Source organism: Capra hircus, chromosome 13 (assembly GCF_001704415.2).
Source record: "Capra hircus breed San Clemente chromosome 13, ASM170441v1, whole genome shotgun sequence".
Lineage (NCBI taxonomy): Eukaryota > Metazoa > Chordata > Mammalia > Artiodactyla > Bovidae > Capra > Capra hircus.
Window position 1 is genome coordinate 66,334,743 of NC_030820.1, and position 17,603 is coordinate 66,352,345.

The 17,603-nt window shown below is 54.1% G+C and overlaps 1 protein-coding gene across 1 annotated transcript in view; it reads left to right on the top strand.

The window, feature by feature from the left end:
* Positions 1–4,401, top strand: part of CTNNBL1 (catenin beta like 1) — a 161,106-nt gene extending 156,705 nt beyond the window's left edge. The window contains exon 16 of the mRNA XM_005688545.2: positions 4,218–4,401. Within this exon, the coding sequence (XP_005688602.1) occupies positions 4,218–4,306 (89 nt within the window). The 3' untranslated portion in view covers positions 4,307–4,401. The remainder of the gene's footprint in view (positions 1–4,217) is intronic.

Consider the following 17,603-nt stretch of genomic DNA (forward strand, 5'->3'; position numbering starts at 1 on the left):
TTTCAGAGCTGAGCATTCAAGGCTAAAGGTCCAGGGATCTGCACCCGGCTTGGGAGCGCCGGCCCCAGTCTGTGTCCTGGACAACAGTTCTTCCCCATCTTCCAGTTGGGGTGCGCCTCCCTCTCCCTCTTAACATAAACAGAACAGCTCGGATTCCATGTCTGAATAGTAAACCTGCTGTCTAAAGTTAGCTTTAATATTTATGCGTTCAATGCTGCTGCCTGTTTCTGAGCTCGATCAAAGCCTTTATTATAAGAGCATTTGAAAATGCTGGGGAAGGAGAGAAGGGAGTGGATGTATCTGCCCCATCTTTCTCATTCTCCACACCGACTCACTCTCTCCCCCTCCGTTTTCCCCACCCCGAAGTTTTCCCTTCATCTAGCATCTCTTTTTTCCCCTCCGTTCTCTCCCTTTCTTACACACACACAGCAAAGAGAACTCTTTCCCAAGACCTCCGGGAGGGATCTGTTCAATATTTATAAACTGCTGCAGCAGCTATAATAACTGGAGGTGGCCGGCACCACCACGGTTTGCTCCAAATAGGATTCCACTCTGGAAACAAAGAACGAGTCGGGGTCAGGGGTGGAGGGTGAGACGTGAGGTGCACAGCTGGTACCAGCTGCCAGGGCCAGTGGGAGAGCACTCAGGGCTTGTCAGGTCTGCTCCTGGGGCCGGCTCGCTGTGGGCCCCTGGCTGCTCACCTGTCCCTCCGGGTTGCCGTACATTTCTGAGAGCCCCGCCAGCCCTGACGTTTGGTGACCAGGCACGAGGGAGCGTGGCCCCAGCCAGCACTCCATGTCTGTTCTGATTGCTGAGGCCTCTTGACCCCGGGACATCCCCTCCAGAGCCTTACCTGTTATGAGGATATTGACACCAGATGCCCTGCCAGAGCTGGACTGCCTTGGAGACTTTTTCTGCAAAGGATGGGGAACAGGCGGGGTAGGGTACTGCCTAGAGAAAAGGATGCCAGGACCAGCTCCCCCGCCCCCCCAGTGGCTTTGGAGGTGCCCTCTTCACTTCTCGCACATGTTCTTGGTTGGAATCTCAGCCCCTCTGCCGTGCTGCACCTGGGCAGGTTGCTTCAGCTCTCTGCTGCTGCTGCTGCTAAGTCACTTCAGTCATGTCCGACTCTGTGGGACCCCAGAGACGGCAGCCCACCAGGCTCCCCCATCCCTGGGATTCTCCAGGCAAGAACACTGGAGTGGGTTGCCATTTCCTTCTCCAATGCATGAAAATAAAAAGTGAAAGTGAAGTCACTCAGCCGTGCCCGACTCCCAGCGACCCCGTGGACCGCAGCCTACCAGGCCCCCCCGTCCATGGGATCTTCTAATAAGCCTCAGTTTCCCCATCTGTAAACAGAGAAGGTGCTCTTTGCCTTGTAGGATTGCTGCAAAGATTCAGTGAGACAACATATATAAATGCCTGGCACATCAACAGTGTTCCCCACGTGTGAGGTCCCATTCCACTCTGTGCAGGACAGCCCCTCTTCCTCATTTTACTCCCTTCCTTCACAGCCCGTTTCCAGAGAGCAGGTAATCTGACTGTTTCCTCCTTCTCCGCATGTGGTGCATCCAAGGAGACTTGTCCGTTGGGTGCTCTGTGTACCGTGGTAGCAGGCATTTTTTTAACGGCCTTGGTAGCAGCGATTCAGCAAGAGGACTGATACAGACATTGGTGCTCTACTCTGCGCATCCCTGGAAAGCAATAAGGTCCCTCCAGGGAAGCTGGCTTTTCTTGGAAAAGCATTGCCCCAAAGGATCAGACTGTGTCTCACTTCCTTCTCTCCTGGGTCTGAGAATCCATTAGGAGAACAAAGTGTTAGTTCAGTCCATTAAGATTCTTGCTTTCAGGCCAGGCCTCTGAGGGTATTAAATGCTGTAATGGTCATTTCTCTCTCTCCTGGGGCAGCGACTAGATCGTTCACATGTGAGTAAAAAGATACCACTTACATACCAGCCCAGAGCCTTCTCCCACCACCCACTTCCTGTTCTCCCATCACCCCAGCCCTCCCTTTACGGAGCCTTTATGGAAGGGATCACAGCCATTTGCTGTCGGAGGTAATGGATGGGCCTCACAGGAGAGGATGATTTCTGGCCGGGGGTTGGGGGGAGACACAGCTGGCACATGTCTGAATCCCGTATCGCCTCTTCCAGCACATGTCCAAAGTCATAAAGAGGACGGAGACGTGCAGGAGCAAGAGGATTGCCCCAGCGCGGTGGGGAGGTTTGCAGGCTTTCCTCCTCTCCCCAGGTCTTTGTCTGATTTGGATCTGCAGATGTTTTATTATGCAGACGCCTCTTGCGGGAGAGTTTCCTATTGTTCCATCTCTGGCCACCCCAGGCAGGGGGCTGGGGGCAGACACGCAGGTACTCATCCTGATTCACTGCTCTGGGAGTTTATTCACAAAACAGCCAGGAGTTGGCTGTCAGCCCGGCTCTGCTGGTAATTTAGCTGAAAATGAGGCAAAAGCCCCTGCCTTCATGAAGCTGCCAGTCTGGATGGAGAGAGGGACAAGTAGAGGATCACCCAGAAGTCAGGCCTGCAACGGAGGCAGAGGCCCGAGGAGGACTGGTGTGGGATTGCAGTGAAAGACGTTGCTGGCCCTAGCAAAGCAGGCTGGAGGAGGGAGCCAGTGTTTCTGGAACATCTGTTATCACTAAGCTCTTTACATGCATTTTCAGAGGGGAGACCATGCAGGGCCCCTGGGACTGTGAGTCAGGGTCAGGATTCAAGCACAATGTCACAGCATCTCCCGAGGGCAGGGGCAGGGCACGGTCAGCGCTCAGAGGAGCAGGACCGCCGTCCACCGGGCTCTGTGCCCCTGCTCATGGGAGTCACCCCAGGAAGCCCAGGGCACCAGTCACCACCCAGCCCTGCCGTCTTGTCCTGGAGCTCCGCACATCATGTCTGTGCCATATCCCACTCCCTCCCACCCCCTAAAACCAGCTGCCCACATATCTTGGGGGCCAGGACACTCTCAAGAATAAAGTGGTGGAGTATTACGTGTTGTGCTGGGGTAGCAGGCAAACTAGATACGTTTACCCACCTTACAGCCCTGATGATGTCCTGTCATCAGCATCGTGTCCTGCATTCCCATTCTCTCTAGACGTTACTTCCTGTATCTTCCTGCTCTGACTGAAACTGTGTCTCCCTGGGATGGGCGCACTCAAGTGGTACCTGCTTTCTTTCACAGGCCGTCTGCCAGTGAAGATGGGAAAGGGGTCTTCCACGCTCGTCCTGGGCACCTCTAGACCATTCCTCTCCCTTTTTCCCAGAAAACACCCATTGGTTTGAATCTCAGCGGCAGTGGACTGTACCCCAGCCCCCGTCCTTGTGGCGTGGACAGCTGTTCCCCCTCATCCCCTGGAGGAGTTCGAGCTCACTGTCACCCTCTCCACCATCTCCACCTCTCCTGTCGTATTTCTTGGTGACTTTAGTATCCACGTCTCTCCCTCTCCCACCCCATCCTGCTGGAGCCACCATCACGATACATCTAAAATCTGAAGATGTCTCTCCTCTACCATGACCTTGGGCCAGACCACCATCAAATCACATCTCCTTCTTTCTGCCCTTGGCCCGTTCACAGTATCTTCCTTGCGGCAGCTAGAGTGAGCACTGGTGAACAGACAGATCATGTCATTCCTCTGCTTACAGCTCTCTCGTAACTTCTCATCTCCGGGGCAGTGCTGACAGGGGCCCGCCTGCCCCCCCTGCTCCCCTCTCAGCGAGACTAGGTCTGCTCCCCACTCAAGCACCAGCTCTGCTTGCCCCCTGCCGCTCGCTCCCAGATACTCCCCTGCACACCTGCTTCAGCAGTGAAAGTGCCAAGTCCTCACCACTGGACCACTGGGGAACTCTCAATATCTGCATTTCTAACAAGTTCCTACATGATGTTGCTCGTGGTGGTTTGGGTCATACTCTGAGAACCACCAGCTCTGGGGCAGTGCCTGCCCGTAGTAGCAGGCACTGTGTGTGTTAAGTGGAGGAAGGCTCAGCCAGAAGAACGCAAGCAGGGGCCGGGGAGCTGGTCCACCACGGACCTCGAGGGCAGGACCCAAGGAGTTTGAGGTGGAAGGGGGGGGGGTACAGCCACCGCGGGGGGTGCCCCTGGAGGCACACACCCCTGGGCGCCAGGGTTCAGAGAGAGGTGCGACGTGACCCAGCCATGATGGCCCCCACTCCCCAGACTCCCCCTGACCCTGCTTTTGTCTCCCCAGAGTACGCGGAGAACATCGGGGACGGCCGGAGCCCGGAATTCCGGGAGAGCGAACAGAAGCGCATCCTGGCCTTGCTGGAGAACTTCTAGACTGGCTCAGCAGCGGGGCCTCCCAGGGGCTCCCCCGGAAACTCTTTGTGGAGCTTGATGTGACTTTTGGACAAATTAAAGCTAGTTTTGGTATCCCCGGGCTGGTGTTCTTTGTACCATCTGACCTTTAGCCAACACCTTTCCCCACAGCACTCACAGGATGCGTCCAAGGAAGCTTGGTGGTGGGCCTCACCCTTCCAGTGAGAAACCAGAGGCTCTGAGAGCAGATGAGTGATGAGGTGGCCACTCTGCTGCCCTGGGGGTCGCAAGCAGGCTGCCTGTCTGCAGCTGGGAAGGTGAAGGCATGGACTGGGGATCTCTCTGGGGCTGAGCCTGTAACAGGGGGCACATGGCTCATGTGGAAGGGCTTCATGGCAATGCAAGGCTGGTCACCGAGCGTGCCGTCCTAAGAGCAGTGGTCTGAACTCAGCCACACATCAGAGTTGCTCTGGTTGGAGAGGGGACCTAGAAGTGCGTATCCATGTTGGCCCCATCCCAGAAGGACGAAGTCGGAATCTGGTTTGGCCCAGGGGCTGGCGCTGTTCTAAGCCCCCAGGTGGTCCCGAGAGCCACTGCTGTAGAGCCCAGTTTCATCGTTCACCAGCTGGGACTGTCTGGATAAATAACTTTACCCTCTTGAATCTCACTTCCTTCATCTGCGAAGTGGGGATAATAATCCCCACGTGGGGATTTCTTTTGTCCTTCCCTCCCACATCTGTGGCTTCAGAACTGCAGTCTCACCCCTTTCCCAGAGACTGTGAGAAGGTTGGTCTCCTCCTTTATGGAGTCAGCAGCCCTTTAGCATGGTCTGTCTGTCCCAGAGCATAGAGTCCTCACTATGAGGAGTAGGACAGCCGACCTAGAATGAAGTGTTAGCCCAGGGTCAGCTGGTAGACTGCAAGGGACGCCGCCCACCCCGCGCAGTGCCCGTGGCCACCATTCAGCCAGAGCCGCTCTGGCTGCTCAGTGAGGCCCCAGGGACGGGGCTCCTGGTGGCCGCTGCCGTCTGGCCAGAGCTGACATGCCCTCTACATCCGTGCTTTCTAATCTGTGCAGCAGCACTGCTGGCGGAGCCATTATTCCCGGTTTACTGAAGCCGAGACTGAGGTCCCAGAGGGTAAATAACTTGTGCGAGGCCCCGGGGCCGGTACACACAGAGCCCACATTCAAAGCGAAGTCTGTCCAACTCCGCAGCCCAGGCTCTGCTCTCCCCCCAGCAGCCTCCATCAAGAGACCGTCACAGGTCACTGACTGAAGCAGTCCCCTTCAATCAGGTCTACTGTCCAAGGGATTTAATGAATTCACACAGAATGTAACCTGTGGAATATTACACTTTTTACAGTTGATTTTTACTGAAATAAGTTTACAATGTTGTTAGTTTCTGATGTACAGCAAAGTGATTCAGTTATACAAGTGAAAGGGTTAGACGCTCAGTCGTGTCTTACTCTTTGTGACCCCGTGGACTGTAGCCCGCCAGGCTCCTCCGTCCATGGGATTCTCCAGGCAAGAATACCGGAGTGGATTGCCATTCCCTTCTCCAGGGGATCTTCCCAACCCAAGGATCAAACCCAGGTCTCCTACACTGCAGGCAGGTTCTTTACCATCTGAGCCACCGGGGGGCGGGGGGGGGGGGGGCATTCTTTTTCATATTCTTTTCTCCTTTTTTGATTGGACTGTTTTTAAAGTCTTTATTGAATTTGTAACAATATTGCTTTTGTTCTGTGTTTTGGTTTTTTGGCTGAAAGGCGTGGGGAATCCTAGCTCCCCAACCAGGAACTGAACCCACACTCACTGCATTGGAAGGGGAGGTCTTAACCACTGGACCATGGGGAGGTCCCTCCATTATGGTCTGTTACAGGATATTGGACGTAGTTCCCTGTACTATACTGTCAGACCTTGTTTATCCAGCCTTTATGGAATAGTTTGCATCTGCTGATTCTCGGCTCCCAACCCATCCTTCCCTCCCCCGCCTCTCCCTCGGCAATCACAAGTCTGCTCTCTATATCTGTGAGTCTGTTTCTGTTTCGTAAATAAGTTCAGAATCTTAAACTTTTTGAACTAAGGTTTTCATTTATATCATTAGTCCTTTGGCTTTTCTTTTTAAATTTTCTTTTTACCCAGGTAATGCTTGTACAAGGCACTTCCCGATGGCTCACCTGCCATAGGATACACCTGCAGTATAGGAGACACAGGAGATGAGGGTTTGATCCCTGGGTTGCGAAGATCCCCTAGAGGAGGAAATGGCAACCCACTCCCAGCATTCTTGCTTGAAAAATCCCTTGGCTCACAGACGGGCTCCTCTGTCTGTGGGGTCACAAAGAGCCAGACAGCTGAGCATGCACAAGCACAAGCAAATTCGTATCCATGGTACAGAAGTTCAGATTTTAACAAGAAGTTCGCAGTGGAGTCTCCCCCCCATCCCTCCCCCCGCCCCAGGCATCCTCCCTATCCCTGGACGCAGCCGGGGTCACCTGATTATCCTTCCAGAGAGGTTCTGTCTAGCCGCTTTCTGCTGGCTTCTACCCTGAGCCACAGGCTTGCTACAAGTGCATCAGAAACCAACGCAGAAGAGAAGGTGGGGACTTCCCTGGTGGTCCAGTGGCTAAGACTCCACGCTCCTAATGCCGGGGTCCCAGGTTCGATCCCTGGTTAGGCAACTAGATCCTTCATGCTGTAACTAAAAGATCATGCATGCCACCACAAAGATTGAAGATCTCACGTGCCGGAAACAAGCCCCACCCTGTGCAGCCGAATAAATATTTTAAAAGAAGAAGAGAAGATGGGTAGAGCTCCAGGCACTCATTCCCTCCACTACAGTCCTCCTGCTTCCTATGTTGGACCGCCTCCTGGGATTTCGTTTGTCCAACAAGTCCATGTAAGAAAATCAAGTTTGAACACACACCTTCACTTTCAAATGAGGAAGATGTCCCCTTCTCCAGCAGTTTTGTCGGGGGAGGGTAGGGGAAATGTGATTTATCATCCCTTAAGATCAGGAAGAGTGTACAGTTCTAGAAGCTGGGGGACCAAGGAGACGGGATGAGGAGAAACCTCTAAACTCTGCTATTTTTAACAACCTGGCACTCGAGGCTAAGACTTAGGAGAAAGGGAAAGCCCCTCATTACTGATTTTATTCACCCATAGGCTCCTGGGGCCTGGTTCTACCTCTTGAGCCTGCTCACGGCTGAGACTCTGCCTCACTGAGCAGCCTCGCCCCTCCAGGAGGACTTCTTGGGCTCAAATAAAGGCCCCATTTGCCCTGTGGTTCTGAACTTGATTCTTGTTTCTGCCACTCTTGGTCTTCCCAAGCTCCCCCTTCAAACAACCCCTTCATGTCCATCTTGTGTTCATAGCTGCGTGCAGGACATTGCACCCTAGTGGGCAGTATTCCTTTTCCCATCTAAACTTGGCAATAAAATAGTGACTCAGATGGTAAAGAATCTGCCTACAAAGCATGAGACCCGGGTTTGATCCTTGCCTGGGTGGGGAAGATCCCCTGGAGTAGGAAATAGCAAACCACTCCAGCGTTCTTGCTTGGAGAATCCCATGGACAGAGGAGCCTGGTGGGCCACAGTCCATGGGATCGCAAAGAGTTGGACACGACTGCGTGACTAACACTTTTTTTTTCACTTTCTTTATTCACCGTTAGCCAGAATTTCTTCATGAAAGGGATGAAGATTTCATTTTCCTCGTCCTTTGCAGCTTGCTGCTCTGTTTGTGGTGGTCTGCCTGAATTCAGCGGCGGCAAGGCGGGCTGTGTCTAATTTAGAGAGATTTGCATGCAGTCTGCATTCCTTCTTTATCTGGGGGAAAGGCATTGTCAGGGAGGCTGGCAGGCATCCTTCAGTCACCCCCACAGCAGCACCAGTGCCCAGGTGGCATCTCCTGCCATTACCGAGAGCGTCGATTTAGTGTCAACAGGGAAACGAGACTCGCTTTCCTGAAGGCAAAAACTTCTTGATTAGATTTTCTTACTCCACAGTAGAGGCAAAAGCGGAGCCACATTTTTCAATCTGTCCTGCTCCCTGGTACACATGGAAAGTGGTTGGTATCGCAGCGGTGGGCCTTCGTTATCTGTGCCAGGAAAATGGCAAGCTCTCCTCCAGTCACCTTTCCCTTGATTAGCTAACACACGCCCTTGGCATAAACTTCAGAAGGTACAGAAGGGGATTCAGAACATAAATCTCCCTACCAGCTGCGTCTCTGGGCCACCCCAGCCTCTCCCCACAAGCAGCCGACGCTAATGAGCTGGAGTAGCCCTTCAGAGGCGGTCTTAGGTGTTTGCAAGTGAATTAAAATATAGCTAACACAAAGGGTGGCATCTCCTGTTCTCTGTTCTGCACCTCGCTTTTCGCTCTACATTCACCCGATGCACAGAGTACCCCACCCACCCACCACCCACTCCTTTAATAGCCGAGCTCCATGGCAGAGCTGTACGATAATTTAGCTAATCCTGTTAATGGACATTTAGGTTGTCTTCGGTCTTTGGCTATGACAATGCTGCAGTGAACATCCTTGTATAGAACATCATTTCACACATGTGTGAGTTTAAATTCCCAAGCAGAATTGCCAAGTCAGAGAGGATGTGCGTTTTTCACTGTGATATGGATTGTCACGTTGCCCTCCTTCCATCAGTGGTGTGCGTGAGGGCCACCCCAACCCCCAACCCCGCCGTCTCTGTGCCCCTGTTAGCCGTTTTCATCTCTGCCTGTCTGAACAGGGAACAGAGTTTGTTGTCTTAATTTGCGTTTCTCTTATGAGTGAAGTCATTCAGTGTTTCACAAGGGTGGATGTATTGAGTGCCATGTGAGCTGTGCTCATGGAGCCCTTGCTATGTGTGAGCTAAGTGCTTTACTCAGATGAGCATGTGGAACCATCATTCCTGCGGTGTAGGTACTTTTGATCATCAACCCATTTCACGGATGCAGAAAGCAGATTGAGAGGATCAGTGGCTTACAAAGAGACAGAGCTGGGAGGGGAACATAAGCAAAGTGGTTCCAAAGCCTACACTCATCAACCCCAGAGCCACACTGTTCATGGCAGAGATGGGGCCCCGCCTTATCGCACCACTGGAAGCAGAAATGCCAGAGAAACAGCCCCATGACTGAAGCCCTGAGAAGCCCTGCAGGGCCCCTTTTCTCTACCTGTGTTTCTCACATGCCGTCTGAGCAATGGCTGCAACACTCACCTGCCTGGGGGCCCCGGGGGCCAGGCTCCCTGTCTGCCCTTCCCAGAAAGAGGGAAACTTCTGGAAGGTTAGGCTTTCCCACCACAGCAGGGAGGAGGAGCCACCTTCAGGCACCCTTGGGTGAGGCTCCTAGCCCGCCTTCCCCACCATCTCCGCCTCTGCCTGCCCACCAGCTCCCACCCCTCATCCAGCACCTCCCCGCTCCGCACTCCTCATCCCACGTTGCCTCCTTCCAGTCATCTCCTGGGAGACGTCTGCTGAGCACCTGCCCTGTGCCAGGCCCCGTGCTGGGCTCTGGGACTATGCACTCCAGATTGAAAGGCAGTTTGAGCACCCCCATGGTGGCCAAACAGGGTGTCACAAGAGAGCAGTGATGGGCTTCAGCAGAGGTGAGGGGGCCCCAAACCTGGCAGGACAAATGGGGAGAGATGGGACCGGCAGCATCACTGTGTCTTGAGTGACTTTCACGGGAGCCTAGGAGGGCCGTGAGTCTCAAAGCCGGAGAGGCAGGGCATCACTCGGAGCCAAGGGAACTGCATGGTGTGGGGCCCTTGGGGACGTGGGGGTTCCACGGTTACCTCGTTGGCTGCCCCGGGGGGTGAATGAGCTCCTCTCTGTGGCAGAACCTGACAGAACCATGTGCAGGGTGACTTCCTGGGAGAGCAGGGGTCACGTTTGTCCAGAGTCACAGCTTGTTCCAGTCCAAGTCTCCACAGTTCCTGAGTGATGGGGAAGCAGATTCCCCTGGGTGGGGATGAAGCCTCCATTCTGACCCCTCAAGCAAGATCTGACCTCACAGGGTCATCCAGAAAGCACCCAGGACCCAGGTAAGAGGCCACCACCCCTAGGGCAGCAGGAAGGCTGTGGGAGGCCTGCAGCCCCTGGGAAGAGGCTTTGCTCTTGAAGCCCTAGGGAGCAGCTGGGGAAGAGCCACCAGAGTTGGGTCCACAGAAACCAGTGACTCGGTCTGGTCACAGCTGAGGAAGGTTCCAGCCAGCCAGGCGCCAGCTCCAGGGGCCTCAGGAATCCCGCCCATCCAGGAAACACCCAGAAGACAGGGGATAGGGACCGGGACCCCCGCCATAGCCTCCATGAGACCTGAAAACATCTCTCCCTCTCAGGATCTTGGCTCTCCTTCATCTGAGGACTGAGGTGCCAGCCTGGGGAAGTCCACATCTGTGACCAGCTCACAGTACCCAGGTGTTCATCAGCTACCACCACCCATCTCCCCCATCACTTACTGGACAATCACCATAGCTGGAAACAAAACAGACATTGTCCCTGCCCATCGGGAGCTCACGTCCTCATGGGACAGACAATAAACAGTAAACAAAGACACAGAGTGATTACCGAGCATTATCAAGGGGCAAACTCGGTGCAAAGTGATGGAGACTAGATAACAGACAATCCTGAGGACGGGTGTCCTGGGAAGTTCTCTTTCATGAGGTGCCTTTGAGCTGAGCTCTGAATGATGCCAAGTAGTGGGGCAGTCCAAGAGCTGAGGGAAGAGGGTCTAAGCAAAAGTGTAGGTGCAAAGGTCCTGGGGCAGAGAGAGAACACCATCATGCTTCAGAAAACAGCCAAAAGAAGTCACAGTGGACCATGTGTAAGGCAGAGGCTGGTGGGGGAAAAGGCCAGAGAGGGGGCAGGTGCTCTTGGAGGGCCACGGAGGGGTTTTGAACTTGCAAGGGACGTGATCTGGTTTCGAAAAGATCCCTTTGAAGGTTTGATGGAGGACACACTGTGGAGCCCAGCGTGGAGGCAGGAGATCCAAGAAGAGGAGATTCTGGTTCCTTGGACCAAGAGGAGGGAGCAGGTTAGAGACAAGGGCTGAGGGTGTGGCCGAGGCAGAGCCAGCTGGTCACTCTGCAGGGAGGGGCCCCACCTGGTGGAGCCTTCCCCCAGCACTGAGGACTGGGAGCAAGTTCACCGGCCCAGCAGGAGTCAGGTGGGGCTGGCCAAGAGCTGCTCAGTATATAAATATCTTTAATGAATAAATAGAAATGCTTTTAGGGCTGACGGAGTCGTATCATTTCCACCTGCCGTAAAATTTCATTAGAAGCAGGCGCTGCAGGGGGAGAGGAATGGCTGCAATAAATCTGCCCCCCCAACCCCCAGGCCCTGCCTCCATTCCAAGCAGACACAGCCCCACTCCCTGGAGAGTCCAGACCCAGGTCCTCCTCCTCAGGCCTTCCTGGGGTCCAGAAGAGTCTGGTGCTTCCCCACCCAGCCCCATGACTTGAACAGGCCCGAGACCCCAGTGGGCAGGGACATGTGACCTGCCATTAAAATCCAGGGGCCTCACTCTCCTTACCTGGGAAATGGGCACAAAATTCCTGCCCCCCCCCGCCACCTTTAAGCCCTCGCCCCTGGACACTAGGATTTTACGCTATCCACATTTAATGCAGACGAGATGGGTTTCAGAGGAAGCAGTAACCAACATTGCTGGGACTTCCCTGGTGGTCCAGCAGTTAAGACTCTGCCCTCCCAATGCAGGGGGCCTGGGTTCCATCCCTGCTCAGGGAACCACATCCCACATCCTGCAGCCAAGACCTGGTTGTTGTTGTTGCTGCTGTTTAGTCACTAAGTCGTGTCCGACTCTTTTGCGACTCCTATGGACTATAGCCTGCAAGACTCCTCTGTCCATGGGATTCTCCAGGCAAGAATACTGGAGTGGATTGCCATTTCCTTCTCCAGGGGATCTTCCTAACCCAGGGATTGAACCTGAGTCTTCTACATTGCAGGTGGATTCTTTACCAGTGAGCCCCTTAGGAAGACTTGGTACAGTCAAATAAATAAACATTAAACAAACAAAAAATCCACTGCTGAACTCCTGGAACAACGGAGCTGGGGGAGAGCAGACTTTGGGGTCAGATGTTTCTCAAATGAGAAAACAGAGGCCCCCAGAAAGTAGGTGAATGTCCTAGGATCTAACGGGATCTGCAGGCCCAGCCCTCCAAAACTACCCTGGTGTCAGCATGATGGAACTGAGCCTGACTCCTGGAATCCTCCCCACATCCGTGAGAAACAGATTGTACCATTTTGCAGATGAGAACGCTGAGGCCAGAGAGAGCTAGGATCTGGTTCACCCCCTCAGTTAGTGACAGTCAGAGGAGAGTCCAGGTCTCCAGTCTCCCTTGCAAGCTTTTTCTGCTTTATTCAAATGTGGTAGGACTGGGATGCCGCAACTTGCTGCATCCCTGTAGCATCCTCCAAGGGGCCATGCTCACCTCCATCTTACAAATAAGGAAAGGAAGTTCAGAGAGCTCAAGGAATTTGCCCAAGGTCACTGATGCTGGCCTTGGCTGCCAGCGCTCACACAACTGGAGCTCCTCAGGGCCCCCCCGCTTGGCCCCCTGCCAGTGGGTGTAAGGCCAGGCTGCTAAGTCACTTCAGTTGTGTCTGACTCTGCGCGACCCCATAGACAGCAGCCCACCAGGCTCTCCCATCCCTGGGATTCTCCAGGCAAGAACACTGGAGTGGGTTGCCATTTCCTTCTCCAATGCATAAAAATGAAAGTGAAGTCGCTCAGTCGTGCCCAACTCTCAGCCACCCCATGAACTGCAGCCCACCAGACTCCTCTGTCCATGAGATTTTCCAGGCAAGAATACTAGAGTGGGGTGTACGGCCAGGAAGCCTGGCCAAATGCACAGACCCAGCTGGCAGCCTGCCTGGGCCCCTGGTTATCAATTAAGCTCATTAAGTAGCCATGGTAGGACATGACCTGGGCTGGCTGTCTTCTCTCCCCTGACCCCCACCTTACTCTGGCCCTCTTGGGAGCAAGGCCTGAGGACATGTTCTTGCTTTTAGCAGCTGCAAGCAAAAGTCTCTCTATAATTGGGGTAAATGTAAAGAAGTACAAACTAATTTCACCAGGCTGGCCCCATGGACCCACACTGGGCAAGGATGCTAGAGATAGGCTTTTGCTATTCAGTTGCTAAGTCATGTCCGACTCTTGTGACCCTATGGACTGTAGCCCACCAGCTTTCTCTGTCCATGGGATTATCCAGGCAAAAATACTGGAGTGGGTAGCCATTCCCTTCTCCAGGGGATCTTCCCCACCCAGGGATCGAACCTGCATCTCCTGCATTGGCAGGCAGATTCTTAACCACTGACCCACCAGGGAAGCCCGGTTAATCCCTACTGTATCGCTTAGCTATTTAGCAGAGACAGGCTAACTGAATTCAAATCTAGCCCTGCTTCTCCCCAGCTTTGTGACCCTGGATGGGTCACTTCACCTGCCAGAGCCTCTAGTTTCCCCCCTTGTAAAATGATCGTGCTATACAATACAACTCACTGTCTAGACCAGCAACAAACTGATACACAGGAAGAGCTGTAACGCGCTGGTCAGTGGTCGTATCATTCTTCCCTATATCTGTATCTTATGGGGCATTCTTGCTCACCTTCCCCACTGGACTGGCAGCTGAGTCATCTTTACTTCTACCTTCCAGAATGAAGGAGCAGACCCATGAGGGCATCAAACATCCAAGGCAAGATTCTTTATGTTTTTTTAATAATTTTATTTAGTTAGTTATTTTTGGCTGTGCTGGTTTGTTGGTGCATGTGGGCTTTCTCTAGTTGTGGTGAGTTGGGGTTTTGCATTGTGGTGGCTTCTCTCGTGGAGCAAGGACCCTCACGCTCACAGGAATGAGTAGTTGTGGTGCACAGGATTAGCTGCTCCGAGGCATGAGGGATCTTCCCAGGCCAGGGATCAAACCCGTGTCCCCTGCATTGCAAGGTGGACTCTTAACCACTGGACCACCAGGGAAGCCTTCAGCCAAGATCCTCTAGGAACAAAGAGGGAACAAACAGCAGCCAGCCACTACCTACAGCCCGCACTGATGCTCGCCCACCCCAGGCCCTTGTCCACGGCCTTCCTTCTCTATGACCTGTCCTGCTTTCCACGTCCCCAAACCCCTGCAGAGCCTTCAGACTAGCTCCCTCTCTGGAAGCAAGAATACAAGTCTTGCCTTCAGGGGCTCCTGGCCTCATGGGAGAGACAGAGGCAGACACAGCCCCCATCAGCCAGAGCCTGGTAAGCAGTGGGACTGAGAACCACACACTCTGCCCTCACCCCTGAGGGCCCCCTCCCCATTCCTCTTCTACCCACTCTCTGCCTTCCCCCAGGGAACCTCCCTTGAGCCCCCATCTCCCCACGTGCCCTGTGAGCTGCTTGAGGGCGGAGGCTGCATTTCACCCATTTCTGCTCTGCGGTGCCCAGCCCAGGGCCCCCTCCTGTCCTTTGGCCCACCGGTCAGGGAACTAGATCCAGCATGGCAACGAGGATCGAAGACCCCACATACCGCCACTAAGACCCAGTGCAGTCTGATGAATAAATAAATACTTTAAAAAAAAAAAAAAAAAGGAATGTTCCAGTGCCAAGGCCAAGCACTTGTACTCTTTTTGGAAGTCCAAGAGGGGCTGTGGAGGGGTTCTCAGCCAGAGACAGGCAGGTCATATACGTCCATGAGTCTGAAAGGCTTTCTGGTTTGGGGCACAATGGGTGGAAAAGGGCTAAGTCAGGAGACTGCAAGGGCACGGGACCTGTTGGTACTGTTGTCTAGGCCAGTGTGCTGGTGGCTTCAGGCAGGGGTGGTGACCTTGGGGATGAAGAAGAGGAGACAAATCTGAAAGGTGTGATGGAGTGAGAGAGGGCTGGGCTTGGTCAGAGAGAAGGGGAGTTGAGAGCAGAGATGGGTCCCCTAGGGGGTCGGGTAGCTCCATCACCTCCCTGGCTGGAGGCTACAGCCATCCATTAATGCATTTATCCATCTCCACCCATCCATCCACCCAACCCCTCACTTACCCTTCCTTCCATCCAGCAGGTGTCAGTCCCCTCTCTGGACGGGTCCCTCCATGTTCCGCAGGGTGGAGGGAGGGCTTGGGATGCCTAGACCAGTCCCGAGACCCCTGGAGCACTTCACAGTCATAATGAGGAGAACAACGTGCCCAGAGGTGGTCACAAGCCAGTGTGCCAAGCACATGTGAAAAGGGAGACAGAGTCGGGAGGAGGGGTCCGGGAGAGGGCAGGGAGAGGAGAGGGGAGGGCTCAGTGCAGTCCAGCTCTGCTTCAGGACGGTAGATCGGCATTGTCATTGTCCCAGACAAAGGACAGTACATTATTCGTGTTATTAATTATCATTAATCTAATTAAATGGCAATTACAATTAAGAACACAGAGATAAAAACGCCACCTTGGATTTAAGTGTCTCTTTTCTGGCTTCCCCGCGAGTAATGTGAGCTCGGCAGCCCCCCACCCCCGCAGCTCCGCTATGGCTCCACCTCCAGCCCCCATGTCTCAGGGTCCCAGCTGAGGGGGGTCACAGTGTCTGACTCCCCTCGTTTTGCAGACGGGCAAACTGAGGCCCAGGGAGGAGAAGGGACAGGCACTGGGGTCGCCCGCAAGTCTATGACGAAGGTGAATTTAAGCCAAGAAGCCCGATTTCTGCTGCTTCCTGACTCACCTCGTCCCAAATAGCCTTTTTTTTTTTTTTTTCTGGGAAAAACAGCTGTCAGAGGCAGCCATCCTGTTACCGATTAAACAAGGCAAATTCTATCGAAACAGAGTTGGAGACACCCCTGGACACCTAATTACACAGGCTGGAATGAGGAACGCGGGCAGGAAAATAGAGATGTGAGCAGAGCAGGGAGACAGCAGGGCCGCCTCCCCGTTGCCCCATCCCCCTGAGGTCTCCAGACCCCAGGCCTCTCCCAGTCCTTGAATAAGATCCCTGCTCCCCAGGAAGGGGCTCCCCGGCTGGGGTTCATACACCACCACCCCCACAAAGAGACAAACTGGAGCCTGTGCACACCGGGCTGGAGCATTGCCCTCTCTCTGAGCCTCCTTCAGAGCCCCGTGGAAAAGTGTCATTTCAGGTCCCGGTTAGGGTCATTGGGGCAGAGCTTGGACTGGACCCCACACTCGCCTGGCCCCAAAGCTCCGTCCTGGATAGGACTGAGCACTGCTCGTCCTTTGACCAACCCCCCAGGAGGGCTATTCCAGGAGATTTTGTCCCCATCAGTAGTGTTAGGTGCAGGAGGCTGGGCTTCGCTGCCCAAATACACATTGGGCAGGTTATGAGCAGGTGAGGGCAGAACCCCAGTCTGATTCCATTTCTGCATTCCCCACATCGGGGAATGAGAGCAAATTAGACAGTGTGTTGGTGGGGGGAGGGGGTTCTACTGGAAACAAGATGGTTCTGGAGGGCCCCTCCAAGGAGGTGATACTCCAGCCGAGACCTGAGAGGTGGGCAGGAGCAGCCAAGGGTGGAGCTGGAAGAATGTTCCAGGCAGAGGGAACATGGAGCGTGAACAGAATGAGCCAGTGGGTGGATGTACACGTGAATAAGGAGGAGGGGGTCTTCTGTGAGCAAACAGGCCGGGAGCCAGGGCCAAGTAGGTGTCCCCCACAATATGGCTCACAGGCCCCTCCGAGAGTCCCATGAACCAGCCTGGTGCCCCTGGTGTTGGGGCAGCTTCCCTCCACCCCCATCTCCCGCAGGCCCCAGAAGAGGCCTCTCCAAGGTGACTTGCTCATCGGTTACTGTTAGTATTATTGGTGCACCATTAATAATCATTACCCCTCACCTGCCCCTCCGCTCTCCACTTTCCACCTTTGATTATTTATTTTTGGCCAGGCTGCTCAGCTTGCGGCATCTTAGTGCCCTAACCAGAGATTGAATGCAAGCCCAGGCAGTGATAGCGCTGAGTTTTAACCACTGGCGCTCTCAGCTGCTCATTTGTGTCTGACTCTGCGACCCCATGGACTGTAGCCCGCCAGGTTCCTCTGTCCATGGAATTTTGCAGGCAAGAATACTGGAGTGGGTTGCCATTTCCTACTCCAGGGGATCTTTCCGATCCAGGGATCAAACCTGCGTCTCCTGCACTGGCAGGGGAATTCTTTACCACCAGCACCACCTGGGAAGCCCCCTAACCACTGGACCGTCAGGGAATGCACCATCTTCCACCTCATCGTAGGGCCTAAGTTGCTGGGCTTTCTGAGTCTCGGGTCCTCCATCCCAGGGTTCTGATTCTTCCAGGCCAGGATCTTCCAGGGCTGTGACCTCAGTTTTCATGCTTTGTGACCTGCAGCAAGTTACTGGTCCCCCTTAG